This window comes from Falco peregrinus, chromosome Z (assembly GCF_023634155.1).
Source record: "Falco peregrinus isolate bFalPer1 chromosome Z, bFalPer1.pri, whole genome shotgun sequence".
Taxonomy (NCBI): domain Eukaryota; kingdom Metazoa; phylum Chordata; class Aves; order Falconiformes; family Falconidae; genus Falco; species Falco peregrinus.
Genome location: NC_073739.1, coordinates 50,471,470 through 50,487,535, shown reverse-complemented (window position 1 = coordinate 50,487,535; position 16,066 = coordinate 50,471,470). Strand labels below are relative to the sequence as shown.

General features: G+C 37.2%; 1 protein-coding gene across 1 annotated transcript in view; it reads left to right on the top strand.

Moving 5' to 3' along the window:
- The window catches only part of CCDC171 (coiled-coil domain containing 171), a 149,081-nt gene that overhangs the window by 11,979 nt on the left and 121,036 nt on the right, over positions 1-16,066 (top strand). The window contains 1 exon segment of the mRNA XM_055790981.1: positions 4,606-4,752. Coding sequence (XP_055646956.1) covers positions 4,606-4,752 — 147 coding nt within the window.

Genomic DNA, 16,066 nt, shown 5'->3' with positions numbered 1-16,066 from the left:
TGACATCTAATAGCCTGTTAACATGAAAATAATTTCTATAATATGGAGACTACGTCCTGTCAGGAAACCCATATAGTTATGATGGGATTTCTGGCTGTGTATTGTACATTATTTGTTCCATGCCACATATGAAAAATGCCTGTTACTGGAAATTCTGCCATTTGGTTAGAAAAAAAATCATCTAATACTAAGAGATGGTCTTATAATCTGTTTTAGACTGTTTTATTCTTCAGATAATGAATTTCAGTGTATTTCATGAAAAAATTAATTATCAAAGTTGAGTTGCATTGGTATGCATAAATCCCTTAGGTGTTAAATGCGTAAAACATAATAGAAATGCAGACTTTTTTTACACTTTTTAAATACAGTCAAACTATTAAAAACTGAATTATATTTCAAAGAAGTCTTGTAGTAGTGTTGTGTGGTAGTGCTGAGTTTTTTCAGTACAAAAAGTACCCAACTTTTACCTGCTCTCCAGGGACGCAAACAATTATATCAACTTTCATCTTTTTAATTGACAATTTAATTATCTTAAATCTTAGCAATGTATAATACCATATGAGGAAAACTGAGCATGTATTCAGCTATAGTTATCCTTTATATTTTTCAAGAAGTGTAATATAGAGGCTCTGTTAAGCCTGGTAGCCATTTATGCATATGCATGACATATGCAGAGAACAGATTGGTACTAAGAGAATCACTTTATTTAGTGAAACTCTTTCTTTTCCTACATTCATATTTTTTTCTTTTCTAGCTACTTTTAAGATGTGGCAGACTTATCTCAGTTGGTCTGGGCACTAGTCAAGCAGCAGAAAATCAGCCCTGCTTTGTTCCCACGCTGTCAGCTTCTAGTCTGGGACTTCACCAAACGGTCTTCCCAAATGACACAAAACAGTCCTTACCTGGCAGCTTGATAGCACAGTTCTGACAGCAAACCTGCCTGTTGCTCTACATTTAGTGCTGTTGGTCAGATTCTGTATGCCACCTGTAGGTCTTAAAAAACTAAGGCAGAGAGAATCCCTTAATTAGGTGTCTTCTCAAAGTATGTGTGCTGACCCTTCAGCTGTTTGTTTGAAGGCAGGATCTGGAAAGAGAGGTAGAATAACAAGACCTGAAGTAGAAATCAGGTACCATATGGATATGTGGTGTTTCTGTGCATGGGCTGCAAAAGGAGTTGCACTCTGTTGCTGGTTTAATGATCAGAAGCCGTGATGGTGGAGAAAGATCACACTGAACTGGATTTTCTCTGAATGAAGGACAGAGAGTAATTTTGTGGATATGTAGAGCAGTGCTTTAAAGAACAGTTAAGAGAACCATAAAGGAATAGTTTAAAAAAAAAAAAAAAAAAGAGAAGAGAAAGCCGAGGAAGGAGAAGGCTTTGGAGATAAGCGAGTTGATTGACAGGTGACACCCTAAAGGTCCTTCTCAAACCAACAGAAACATGATTCAGTTTCCATTCAAAGTTGATGCTTGAAAAAGTAGGGTTAGGTATAGGCTATGAGGAATCCTATTTTTAGGTACAGTTTTCTTTTTTTGAGTTAGCAGGTAAAGCAAGCTAAGGGTGGAGCTTTGGCTCTGAGTTCTGGCTAATAGTAGGCTAAGTTACGTCGAGGAGGCTTTGGAATGGAGCTGTCTTAGGTTCTGTACAGTGTTTGGTAGAAGCTACGTTCGGTGAGTTTAATACTGTATAAAAAGAGCAATGTTGGAGAGATACACTCTCTGAAGTGATGTTGGCCTCGGAACCAAGGGAGCAGTGGATTGCTTGGGACATTATGGAACACTATGGGACATCTGGCAATGGATGTATATCCAGAAGTAAAGGTCATCTGCAGAGGCAGGTGTTTGGTTGGTAAATGTAGTAAAGCTAGAAAACTGATCACTTCTAAGGTAAACGTGATTCACTGCTAGGTGTGCGCTCCTCATCTGGTTTCAATAGTAAAAACTTTATATTTTCCCAGTTTGCTTTTGTAGGTGTTCCCCTGCCCATAGCCATAGTTACAGGTTTTAGGGATAGTTATAAAATTCTAGCAAATGAAAAATATAACATACATGTTAAATATGGACTTTTCCAGCAAATAAAAACCTCCCATAAAAAATGTTAAATATGGACTTGTCTGCCTTAGTTGTTGCTTGAAAGTTTAATTGATTTAAGCTTGGCAGATAAATATGAGAAAGATCTGGGTTTATAAATTATAGCTTTAGATATGTTCCAGTCTTGTGTTGTGTATTTACAGGCCTGTTTTAAATAGTTTTATAGGTATTCTGAGTTACAAAATAAAAGCTAGATAAGGTGAATTGAATTTTTGTCTTAATAAGTACATAGAAACAAGATTTTAAGCATGTGTGCAAATCCTGCTTGAAACAGTTGCACTTCACAAACTGTAATTCTGAACCTGGGTATGAAAATGCTGAGGTATGCGTGGAAATGAAGTCAGCTTAACCTGTTGAAACGGGTCTGTAAGATATGGAGGAAAAGTAATCTCGGCTTTCTAACAGGTTTGTAGAGTGCTTTCTGTGGGGTGTGCTTAGCAGACATACCATCAGCTTCATAATAAAAGACGTTGGAGTTCCATAGTAGGTGCAATAGCATCACCTTGTGGTTAGTCAGAATATAATATTCACAGAAGCACTCAATTTTTCCTTAGATCACTTGAGAAATCATCTTGCTTACATAAGTGTTTTTTTAAAAAATCAGACATGTTTTTCATAATCATATATATGTAGTAAGTGTGTATATGACATGCAGGTATACATATACATATATATAATTTTTTTTACATGTCTGAAAAGTTCAGACACTTCTTTAAGATTCTGAAATTCCACAGCCATGTTGACTTGCATAACAAGTTTGATGCATTCATGTCAATTTTAGCCTGATTAACTACATTTCCATTATAAAATGCTTTTAAGTATTTTCCAGCAAGCTATGCGTTACTTATTTAATGTATGCTTTTCCCAGCTCACTTCTGTTAATATCTGGAGGATACAGGTGAAAAGATAAAATCTCTGTATCTTTATAGTGTGGAGAGAGTCAGAGTAGTTTCAGATTTCTATAAAAATGGTTAAACATTTTTTTTTTTAGCATGCTGATTGTAAAAAGCCTCCACATTGGCTTGATGTTACAGGCAAAGTTAGAGGATTAGCTTAAATTTAGTCCATATCCAGGTATTCTATTTTTGCAATACTTTAATTTACGGAGGCCCCCATTTTTTTTCTGTGCATGAGTTTCACATGCATACTTCTTGTCTTTTCAGAGGATGCCAAAAAATAGTGCCTGCACATGAAAGAAGAGAGAAAATAAACAATTTTTTTGTTAGTAATTGGTAACACTTGGCACTGTAAAAAGGCATGATTCCCTGTCATGGTTCCCTTGTTGTCATGTTTGAGTTGCCAAAGTGTTCTGTCTTCAGTCTGGAAAACAAGTAGTGGAGGTTCCTCCAAACTTTGAAAAAGACTCGTACTTCTTTAATCTTCATGTATTAACAGGGTTCTGTCAGACTTCAATCTTCCAAGCAATCATTCTGTATGAATAATTAGTTTCCTCCTTCTCCTCCCCTGTTCTGCAGATGCCTTATGATTAGTAATTTCTAGGATCAAGATTATGTGATGTAAGAGGAATAGAAGAATTTCCAGACCAACTGGTTTATTTTCACAAAATTTCTTCTTTTGCTATGGTATTGAGTAGAAGTAAATGAACAAGAGAACTTACGTGTTTTGCACAGAAAGTAATTTTAACAAATTGGGTCTCCAAAGGTACCCCAACTAAATCACTGGATTTGTGTCTTGTTTCTGATGCTAGTTATGGAAAAGCTTATTCCTGTCCACTAGACCAAAGCTATTCCTTTTGAGACTTCTCAGATCTCCAGCTTAAGCATGCACTAGGCTACTGGGGGGTCATTATTTGGCTACTTTCCTCTGAGTCTGGTGTGTTGTGAATGTGGATTTTGTAGCAGTGACTCCACAAAGCTGCAGAGTCCCGTAGTGTTAGTAATTATCCTAGCCTGTAGCTTGGTTCAGCTTCTGAATGCAGAAATAGTGGGAAACAACTTGGTTATTCTACTGAGAACTTCGTAGTTCATGTAGATGGTTTTTTGAAGTAATTCAGCTTATAGACAGAAGAAAGTCTTTTTCAGAGTAGCAGAAGTGAAGATTATTTAATCTATGGGAGTAACTACTTGTAAAAATTTCTGATCTGATTTCAAGTTCTGACAGTTAAGACCAGAACAAAATAGAACTTCTGTCCCTGTGTATCATTAAATCATACTTAACTGTTTTCCTCTTCCATCATTGCCATTCTGCTGAAGGAGAGAAGAGATTGGAAGAGCAGTCTTGTACTCTTTAGAGAGTAAGTTTTCCTGTGAGTAGTTGGCTCTGATTTTAGTATCACAGGTCATGCTTATAGTGATTTTTGAATGAACACATTTTACCTGCTGGTGAATGAAGAGCATGTCTGCTGTTGGGTAAATGGTTCTCTTGACATGCTGATGTGTTAGATTTTAATAACCCAATCTAATGCAGTTTCCATTCACAAAGTATTTATTTTTTGAACTCTTTACTGTAATACTTTATCTTAGTAAAAGTATCTCTATGCTTTGTTTTTTCTAGGAGCAGAATAATACACTGCAAAATTTGCGTGAGAAAATGAAAGAGGTGGAGGTGGAACACAATGTCTGTACTGAGTTGCTGAGATGCCAGGCCAATGAGCTTGAATACAGTGTTGAACGAGAGGAGCGACTTAAAAAAGAGCTTAAAGTAAGGCTTTTTGACTGTTGCTGTTAGTCTCAACAAGCACTGACACTAAGCAATTTCATTTTTGAGGGGTGGAATCACCCAGTTATGCTATGAATTCTGAGTACTCGATTAACAAAATGTTGAACTTATGTTTTGTGGAAAAGCCTGAACAGGCAAGTGCCACTTACACTGTGTACCTGACTTGAGACTGGTGTTTGAGTAGCAGATAGGAAAAGGTTTATGTAAGCGTGCAAACAAGGCTAACTTTAGGAAATTGCATCTTTTCCCTAACCTCTCCATTTGTCTATCTTTCTATCTGTTTGCATTAAGAACAGATTTTGAGAACTAGTGAACTTGTGATGGAGAATCTGCTGGAGCTGAGAGAGTCACCAGATGGTGTGCTAGGTAGAGAGAATAGCATACTGGAAGATCACAGTGGTGTTAACGGCAACCTCTTTCTATCTAGACTTAAACGCTACAGATAGTTTTAGTTTGCCTGTCTGTTGAGTGACCCCTGTTGCTGAGAAGTCTGGAATTAAGACTAATAACTTGTAAATGTATTCGTTTCACTAAACTGCTATTTCTGTCTTTGTTTGTCCACTGGTAGGCTCTGTAGGAACTATGTTATCTGTATGTACAGTCTGGACTAAGACTTCCTTGGCAGAACATTTGTCAGTGCAGAAAGGCATAGGGTCCAGATGATTCTTTATCCTGATTTAAGTTTTTTACCAGAGGCATCTTTAAGTATTTTCTGCAACAAATTTTAAAGAAATGGCACTTGCAGGATGTTGGGAGCCCTTAAAGAAATAAGTGAGATACAGTTTTCAGCTGTGTTAGTTCTGTTATCCCTTAAAGGCAAAAAAAGTATTTAAAGCATTGTTTGCTATGTGGGTAGAGCCCTCTATTAAAGGTGAAGTACAAAAGAAAATTCCTACAGGGAAGATCAAAGCTCATCAGCTAAAACCACTGACTTATTGACCAACAAGGTAGACTTCTGTGCCTTCGGAGAGATCTACAGGAAATCTATTGTGATGTATTTTGAGCTGCACATGTTGGCCTAGGCAGAACTACCTTTAGCTGGAAAATGCTGTTTTACTGTGAAGTTCCAATACTCCTGTTAAAAAAAAAAAAAAGATTTTTGCTTCCAAGGACATGAACAAGGGCTTTTTTGTGGCTTCATGGCTTTTAATATATTAACATAGGAATCATGAGCTGAAAGCAGGAGGAGCAAGGCTTTTATATATTTATATTTTATATTAAATGAAGTGAATTGTTTTATCTTTCTAAGTATTTTGATTTGGTGTACTCACAATCTGTAAATTTGGAAAGGAGGCAATCAGTTCCTTGAAAATGCTATGTCCTGGAGATGGTTTTATCAGGGAATGCTATCTGTTAACCACAGTCAGCTAAGATACTGTAATTTTTATTAAATTGTGACGAAACCTCTTGTATTCAAAACTTCATACAAATAAGCACAAGTCCCTATGAATTAAAAAAAAAAAAGTCCAAGTTAGACTGTAGTGCATACGCTTTGGTCCATTTCCATCTCATTCTACTATCCTAAAGGTAAATTGCATGTGTGTAAGTGTCTGAAAGGGCCTACAGAAATAACTTACCCATTCGATACTTTAAATCAGAGGCGTGAACTAATGGGGAACTCTGAAAATACCTTTATTCTTTAAGAAGCGAAAGCATTAGATCCTTTTAAGTTTTCAGTATGGGTTACTCTAGATTTCATATTGGATAGTGGACTCAAACTCCAGAAAAGTCTGTGACAACAGCATCACCTGCATCTTACAAGGTACCAGTACTCTGCATTGCTGTTTGTAGTGCAAAATTTGTTCTCCCTTTTCTGTGGTCATGAAAGGCTGCAAGCATTCTGAGGTTCAAAATTCAGGTTAATAAAATCTGTTTTAAGCTGCTCTCTCATCCATGTCCCCTCCCCACCTATTGTATACTGAGAAACACTTTCATATTAACAGAGTTTGAATCCTAACTGCAACCTTTTTTTGATTTTTTTAAATGTGTCATTCCTCTTCTTCTCTTACCTTCTGGAACTCAGTCAAGCAAAGGTATTTGTCCTTCATGCGGAAACAGAGTGGAAAGACCTCAACCAAAGGGACCAAATCTGCTCTGTAGCTCAGTTCCTGGAATTTTGTGCTTGGAGGCTGAGAGGGAAGGAAATGGGGGACTGTTCAAGACAGACTTTTTGCATAAAGGAGGGGGGAGATAATCACAATCTTCCCTTCTAATTGCGTTTGAAGGAAAGGACTATGCCCTTGATAAAAGGGCATGTTGCATTCCCAAGTAAGAAGTGCCTCTGTGAAGCCTGGAGATTGTGGGATTTAAACACATTGATGTCAGTAGAATTTCCTCCTCTCTGCCTTAACTGCTCACTAGCATGCTAGCTTCTGTGGATCACGTTCTTAGTTGCCAAATTCTTCCCATACGTTCTGGAAGAGGCCTTAAAGAAGGGCACTAAAGCCTGAGCAGTAGGTTTCACTGTGTGCTAACATGCCAAGGTCTCCTTGTGTTTCTGCCCATTTGGTATTACTCTCACATAGTTCTGTGGTGTTCTAGCTGTCCATTTAAAACTCCTCTTAACGTATAGGAATAAGTATTACCCATGTTAGAGGTACGGATAAATTTCTGATGACTAGTCCTGTACTTCCAGCTGTGGTTAAATACAGTTTGTATTTTTGCCTGTGATGTCAGTATTTGAGATGGATTTCCATTCAGATACAGAAGCCTTAAAGCAATACACCCCAGAAAGTATAGTCTAAATTTTTTCATGAAGTAGCCTGTATTTGTTCATGGAATTTGTAGCTTCAAGATTGAAAGTTGTTTTTTGTGGGAGGATGGACATAGGAGACATACCTTATTTCAGTTTCCACGTGGAGTACCTTGTGTTAATGGGCATTTGGTTAGAAAATTAGTACTTAAATTCTTGATGGGAGTGAACTTAAGGGTGATTTCTGTGAAGCGTGGTGTAATTCTAAGTAAAAGGCAATCTTATAATCTTTATATTATACACTAGGTATGTGTCCTGTTTTCGGCAGGGATAGTTATTCCTCTTGGTGGCTAGTTCAGTGCTGTGTTTTGGGTTTGGTGTGGGAACAGTGTAATCAGGGACGTTTTGATTTCTCAGGCCTTGCCGGTGGGAGGGCTGGAGGGGTGTAAGAAATTGTGAGGGAACACAGCCAGGGCAGCTGACCTGAACTGGTCAAGGGGGTATTCTATACCATGGGATGTCGTGCTCAGTATATAAACTAGGGGGTAGGTGGGGGCTGGCCGGGCATTCATTAGCAGGTGGTGAGTGGTTTTGTTGTGCATCACTTGTTTTCTTTCCTCCCTTCTGTTTGGATTTCATTTTTCTCCCCTTCTCTCTTCTTTTCAATATAACTGTTACTGCTATCATTACTGCTGTTCTTTTGTTTTTATTTTATTTCAGTTACGAATTTTTTCTTATCTCAACCCTCGAGTTTTACATTCCTTCCTGATTCTCCTCCCCACCTCTCCGGGGAGGAGGGTGCGAGTGTGCAGCTGCATGGTACTTAATTGCTGGCTGAGGTTAAACTGTCACAATATGCAGTAAGGATGAACTTTTTTTGGAGTTCACAAGGCTGTTCCTGTACTACCCTCTGCTGGACATAAGGGAGAAATCCATGGGAAAATAATTGCTTAAGTAATGAAAGGAGGTGTTAAATTGAGAATCTTTTTTTACAATGGCACTTATATTTATGAAAACATTATCTGATAGACTATATTATAAAGAAAGCAAGGTGAAGAAAGTCTGCCCCCTCTTCTTTTTTAATATTCGCATGGTTTTATGCTTCAATCATTATTCTGAACATGGTCTAAAAGAGGACATTTCTAGTTTTTGGAATTAAAACTGAAGAGAAAGAATAATAGCAAGTTCCTGTGGACTCTTCACTTGAAAGACAGCTGAACCTGCTAGCTTTTCAGTTTGCAGTGATACCAGTGTGGTATATTACTGCGTGGACATGGAGTCCTTCTGAAGTGGAACACTTACTATACCAGAAAAATTTAAATTGGGAACCTTATTATTATTATTATTATTATGTATCTTTAGCCTTCAATTCAGTAGTCAAACAAATTCCTGATGTGTATATATTGAACTCAACAAGATGCTACTATTTCTGATAATCAGTTTCCTGGAACCAGTGTATTTTATTTTAGCCTTTAGCTTCACTGCTCTGGAAGGATGATTTCTTGGGAAATATAAAGCAATTTTTATATAAAATAGTGTTTCTTCTGATGTGTCTAGCTGCCAAAAAGCTGCATGGGAAAACTGTTTGACAAACAGTGAAAGAAACGCTAATGTGGATTTTACCACAAGAAACGGAATTGTTGGTTCATAAATTTTAAACTCTCTCTTAATACTGATTTTGTATTTTCTTTTTATGCATTTGAGGCTGCCAACTCTTAGTAAGCTGGAGCTCAAGGTCTTTTGAATTTCTTAAGCCTTTTTCATGGGGCCTGAAAAACATCCCATAACTTGGTCCATTTTATTTCTGAGACTTGAGTAAGTTGCCATATTTCTGAGACTTTGAGTTACCATTTAAAGACCATTCACTTAGCTTTCACTTTGCCCTTCCTGATTCCCCACCCATAAGCATATTGACCTTTTCATGTCCTGCTAAATGTGTTATCTTCTACTGTTTGGCGATGCTGCTATGATGGAGAGATGGCGGCAAAGACTTGAGGGATGGTCCGTTTCTGTATTTGCAGAAGGTGCATGTGCATACTTTAAGGCTGTGGGTGTGTTACATTTCTTACTGTATTTGAGTCGATCAAACACAAAATTTAGGTCCCAGCTAAAAATAAAACCAAACTCCTAAACCTGCAGAACTACTTTTTCCCCCCCTGCTTGTTATTAATTTTACCATAAATTGTAGCATAAGCTAAGTTACAGTTCTCATAAGAAAGACTTGAGAAAGCTCCAAGCAGTGCAAGAGAGGCCACATTCCTAAGCCAATTAACAGTGCTGCTGGTTAAACTACTTTTTGTCTTTTATGACTACACACTCTTGATGGCTTATCCCTACTTAATCCACTGCTTTCTAGTGTCTGCACAATGCACAACTGGCATCTAGGAATTCTAGCTACTCTGACTGTCTTGTCTCTAAGTGCTGCGGTTTTTGTAGTGGTATCTCTGTGGTGGCTCCAAAGTTCAGGTTTCTCCAGTGACAAGCTTATTGACGCAATGGACTTTCTTTCTGAGAGGAAATTCCTCTTTATCAACTCCTATGCATTTTATTCAAGTCCAGTTTGAAGGCTGTTCACTCTTGCCTCACAATGAGACTGAAGTTCTTTGAATACTGTCTTATGTAGCCCTTAGCAGGAGTTAGTAACAAGTCACATGTTAATCTTGTGTATGTGCATGTATAAAGTAACAGTGTCAGTTCATGTACTGTTAAGGGGTTTACCAGCTACTAAGCATGAGAACCAAAAGGGTCATCTTTTTCCCCTCAAGGTACTGTAGAAAGTGAAAGCAGTTCAGATGAGTTCACTAGCAGGAAGGAGCTCAGTTGCAGTTTGGAATGGACTTTATCCAAAGGCAACCAAATTATGTCAATTTAGCAGTCCTAGTTGTTTTTATTCTTTTTTTTTTTTAATGTAAAGCCAAGCATATGGCTTATCTTACAGCCCCCATGCCAGTGAAGTTGTTTATGTGGTATTGTGCAGGTCAAATATGGCTCCTCTGTCAATGACAGATGTTACTCTAGACTTCATATACAGGAAATATTTATAGTGAAGGTTGACCACACTCGGTCAGACTGAAAGAACATTTACTTAAGTGGTTAAGGATTGTTTGTAGTTAAGTAGCTAAGTAACTTTATAGTTATTGAAAGGTTGTTTATTATCCGGACAGGAGATGGCTCCACCTTACCACAATCAAGAGGCATCAACTTTTCTAACGCTAGGTGGAAGTGGTCAGCACATCTTCTAAAGATATGTTTAGACCTGGCCTCCTGATTTGACTTATGAATCATAGGGAATTGCTTTTAAGTAGGAAGAAGTAAGATCTTAATCTGAATATTGAAGCACACAGAATGAGTGGATGATGATCCAGATATGAGGTATGTCCTCTTCACTCTTGAAACTTTTAATTTAGCTGAGCATTTCACATAGGGGTTGGACCTCAGCCATGGGGAAGTATAAGTATCTTGACAACTTGTTAGTAAAATAAAACTGAAAAATTGTTCATATTGTGGGCTAAATAGAAGCAGAGAAGAAAAAAAAATACTTGTATTACTGTATCTAAACTTAGTAACTGTTGTAAATGTACTTCTATCTTTTCTCCTGTTGTTTTCTGTGTTGCTTCTCTGGTAAAGGGTATCTTGATGTAAATTCAAATGTCAAATGATTACATTTTCATGGCTGTGGCATTGCACAAATGTAGGATACTGGATTACTCTTTCAGTATTCATTCAGTATGGAGTACCCCAATATTCACAAATACTGTAGTACTTAGAGCAGGTGTGAGGGACTCAGAAAAGTGGAAGCCACAAAGGCCAGTTTGGAAAATGGTACTGCAAACTGTTAGCATGCAGAAAATGTCTCCTAGAAACCATATTAGCATTGACCTGCAACAGGACATTGGAAAAAGTGACTGAATGTTGAGAGATTAAACATACAGCATGGTCGTGCACAAGTTCTAAGGCTGGCACTGAAGTTTTCTTAGTCACTTTTATTTTCTCCTAAGTCACAATTCTGTCTGTGCCATAACGGGAACAGATCCCAGATACCTTTGTTCCTTAGATTAAGGCTGAAATTGACTCAGTTGAATATCTAAGGAAACTTTGGAGATGCCATGAGTTTGTGTGTGATACCTTACTTAGGATGTCTGCCTTCATCTGTCCTATTTAGGTGCACGTGGAAATAAGGAGTGACTGAATCTCCTTGAATTGTTTTCAGTATTGTATAAGGAAACACTTTGTAACCACTGCAGAACCCACTTTTTGCATCTGTCCTTCAAATAGATCTCTGTGACTTGGTCCTGACAAGAAGCTTTCCAAGCTAAATCAGAAAGGATTCCTATTGGGCACCCAGTTGAAAGACTGTGGTCTAGATGCCTGTGACCTGCAGCCTTTCTCTATGACCTGTTGTCCTGGTTTCGCACAGCTACCTCTTTCTAGGTAGATGTTGTGATGTGTTTGGACACATAGTTCACTAAAGGTACTGTTTCTCACCTTTTGTCTGATGCAAAGAGGTTTGCATGGCTAACATGCTTCTGGTAACAGTTTCTTTCTGTTTGTCAGATGGGAACACAAAACTCCTTTGCTCATCTCATTCCTCTTTTTGGAATTGTTAGTATGGTGTTACAGGCTAGGCTCATGGCTGACATTTCTTTCTTTTCCTTACGAAGTACGTAATGGATCATCCTCACTGGTAGAGCATGCAGCTTCTCATGGCAAGGGGAAGTGCATGTAAGTATCAGCAGAGCTTGTTTGAACCTTTACTAGCAAAATAGACAAGATTTTCTATATAGTCTTTTTTTGCAGCTGTGTTCTTCCCAAACAAATCTTCAGGCTTAGCTTGGAGTTCAGGTGCAACTTCTATGGCTGATGTGCACTTAGATAAATAGCAATTACAAGATTTGTTTCCTTAGAGCACTCTAAGCAAATCTGAATTTCTTTATATTTAATAGCTCTGTATTGCTTAGCAAAGCTTATGTGCTAATGGCTGGCTAGATATCTCTCATGAAGTTTTTGTTTTCCCACTAATTTCCCACTTACTTGCTGGCTTCTGACTGTTTAAATTTGCTAGATGTATGGTGAACCATAAACTTCAGCAATCAAATCATAGAACCCAGCAAAAAGAGTATTCATTGTCTCACCAGACACAGACAGCATCTACATGACTTCGTCAATTTACATATGTAATTTTTCTGCAAGCTCTTTTAAGGATCTAAATCTCTTCTGTGTAAGACAGCTGCTTATACTGATATGCTAAGATAAAGATTTACCTGAGTAATACTCTGAGGCTTTTGAAGAGAACATAATTCACTCTTCATCTTTGGCTTCTAGCGATACAAGAAATTGGTGGCAGTTCCTGTCAGATCCCTGACAGTGACTTGCCTTGAATGAAAATGTATTTTCTTTCTCTCCCTAGATCTTTATTTTCTGAAGGTCCAGTGAACTAGTGTAAAAAAGGTTTTAAAAATCAAAATTGGAACAAACTACTGGTACATAGCAAAGCTTTAAAGAATCAAACTGTAGAAGATGATGAGCTTTAAAAGCAAGAATAAGGTGTTGAGACTCCTAACATTGTGAAGAAACCCCAGTTTTGAACAAGTGAATTTTCTCCTGCCTTTATATAGCGATGTGATCTGTAAGATGATACTTACCTGCCAAATAAATATTTTGCTTTCTAATTTAAAATTTAATTACCCTATGTGCACTATCTCAAATCTCTGAATACTTTCCATTGGGATACCTGTCAGGTACATCTAGCTCTTGGTTGGTCAGTGCCTAGGGTTCGTACCTCTTTTACAGTAGGCCAGGCTCACTGTCCTGCTTGTAATTAGGAGCCTGTTTCTCACATTCCAGAGACAACCAGAAACGTATGTAGCTGAAACACTAGTTTTGCCAGTGTTTCTCTTTTTACGGGCATGCTAATTGATTCTTCAGTGACTTGTGACAACTCAAAACAAATGAACCATCTACAAGTATGTCTGTTTCTAAAGTGAAGTGCTTTTATTTCAGGACAGCAAAGGAATGATATGTTGGCACCTCTTAAGGTGTGCTTGCTTCTGCATCTCTTCCCTCATTGTCCCAGGATTTTCTTAGGACTGAAGTTTCTATATTTCTGGGAGTTTGTCGTCTTTGTATAATGTGTCTTCTCCTTGCAGTTAGTGTCTGTCATGTTGGCTTGAGGAGATAGACTGCTTTTAAAGTACCATGAACTGATACCTGTATGCTCTGTTTGGAAGAATGTGATTGCTCCAATTTTTAATTCTTGCAGATGCTTTCACTTAAGCTGTTACTTATTCTTCCTGGTGTTATTGTTCTTCTTGGGACTGATGAAATCAGTTCTGGGGGGGCTTCATTTGAGAGAGTGTGTTAGTCATTTTGATAGTGTCTTGCATCTCTGGTTTCAGCTGGAGAGGGGCTGACATGAAGGCATAGTTCTACTTTGGACTGGTGCTTAGGAAATAAAGTAAGAGTTAATTCAAATGCAGTACAGAGCTAGTGAATTAGTAAGTTATACCTAAAAACTTCACTGGCAGAATCACTTTTTTCTTTTTCCATTTCAGCGTTCACTATGAGAATAGGCACTTGAACAAAACAGTAAAGCATTTTTGCTCTTGAGGGTATGCAGTGAAATATTCTCAGTGAAATCTCTGTTCACTCTATTTTAAAAAAATTAATTTTCCAATTGTTTTTTAAAAATGATATTTTCAGAATGTTGTGATAGGTACCTTCCTCACTGTTTCCTTTATTCTTCTCTTCAAACTTTTATTATTTTCAGGCAGACTTTTAAAATATTAATAAAAAAGAAATTAAATCCATGTCACTCATATTTATTGTTCACTGACTGCTTTTACTAGGCTGGCAGTGTTGTTGTGTAAAACCATCCTGTTGACAGATGTCGACCTGTTGGAGGATGCTAAGGAGTCCTTCCAAATTGAAGCAGGAGGTAGTTCGCCAGTTCTTCGTTAAGGGCAAAGAGGAGTAGGATCTGATGTTTGCAAGGAGTAGTACTGCGAAGAGTCTAAATCAAGCTATTTTTCAAAAGAATCTTAGCAATATGGAAGGACAATGTTTGTGCAGGATTTGTGATTATTATTTTTTTTTTTTATCAAGTGTGTTAAACAGGTAGAATCCTGGGAAGAGGCAACGTTTAAGCCTTTTGACAGCCCTTACTGTGGAGGAGCTTTTGTAAGCTCTATGCAGTTGCTGCTTTTTTCTTTAGCAGGCCTTCCATGGATGTCAGTTTCAAAAGTCTTTCCTTTTGTGTGAGTGTGTGGTTATACAAAGTTTAAATTTAATGCCAAGAGCTTTTATTTTAACAAGTTAATGTTTCTCTCTTTTCTTTTAAATGTTCAGAATCAAAATGCAGTCTTGCATACTTGCTACTTTGTTTTACTTTTACAAAATCTGTAACTTTCATTGTATTTATATAACCTTCTTATAAGTGACTTATTAATATTAATTCCTTTTTCTTGATCTGCCTGATTTAACTTGAAGCCAAGAGACATTTTGGGATGATTTTTAGTTTTCAATCCAATTATGAAAGTGAAAAGAGAAGATTTTATTGATAGAAAACAGTGTAGCTAAAATTGCATGTGCATTTCCATTATAGCAGATCTTTAGTTACTGCTTTTGGTAAAAGTATTTTTCCAGATGAAATTCTATGTCTAGGCCTTTGTCTGGGCATACTGATCTGGTGATTGCTTTTGTGTTTATTGTAACTTGAATTTTTTTCAGCTTGGATCACTTAAAAGTTTGAAAAAAATATAAACTACTTGAACTTTTTATAGGCAATCCAAATTTCCAAGTAGATTCTTAGCATAGTCATTTGCATTTTTGTGCTTTTCTAAATCTTATAAGAATGGATAAGAAAGATGTAGCAGCTTAATTTGGAGAATCCCATTTTGCTTAAACTATGCATGCATGTACAGGTGTTCTGTGTAATGAGATATAGTAACAGATTAAAGTACTCGGGTATTTGATAAATGAGATCATGAGCATCCTGATAATTGCTAGACAAAATCATAACAGAAGAGTTACAGGTCAAGGAACATAGCAGTAAAAAAATACTAGGTTAATGCTTTGAAATGTTAGAGAGTTTACAGGTTTTTGTTGTAAGGAAACTGACTAGTCTAGGGCTGCAAAGCAATCTGTTCTGGGCACCTTGCCTGGAAATTCGGTGCCAAAGCCAACATATTTTTGAGGAATTTTGTATCTTCTCTGTGCTTCATCTGCCTTGTTGCTGACATTGTAGATACTCTATTGATACCTCGTATTTTGGAACATACAGGGTGTGGTTATTTTGTTTCAGGTGACAACCTTGGTGTAAAAGCAAATAATCAGGGAGTAAGTAGAATGTTTAGCTTGGCCTTTCTGCTTTCTGACTTCAGCTGCAGTTTTCGTGATTATAAAAAAATGTATCAACAACATAATGCTACAGAAATGTCTTTAAATAAATAAAAAATAATAATTTAATATTCTAGATATGTAGAATTTGTTTTTATATGTATTTCTTGGTATGAGTTCTCACAGTTCCAAAGTACAAGTAGTTCAGATACATCAGGTTGTTGTATGGCGTCGTGATATACTGAATGAATAGAGTAGTCTTTGTGTCAT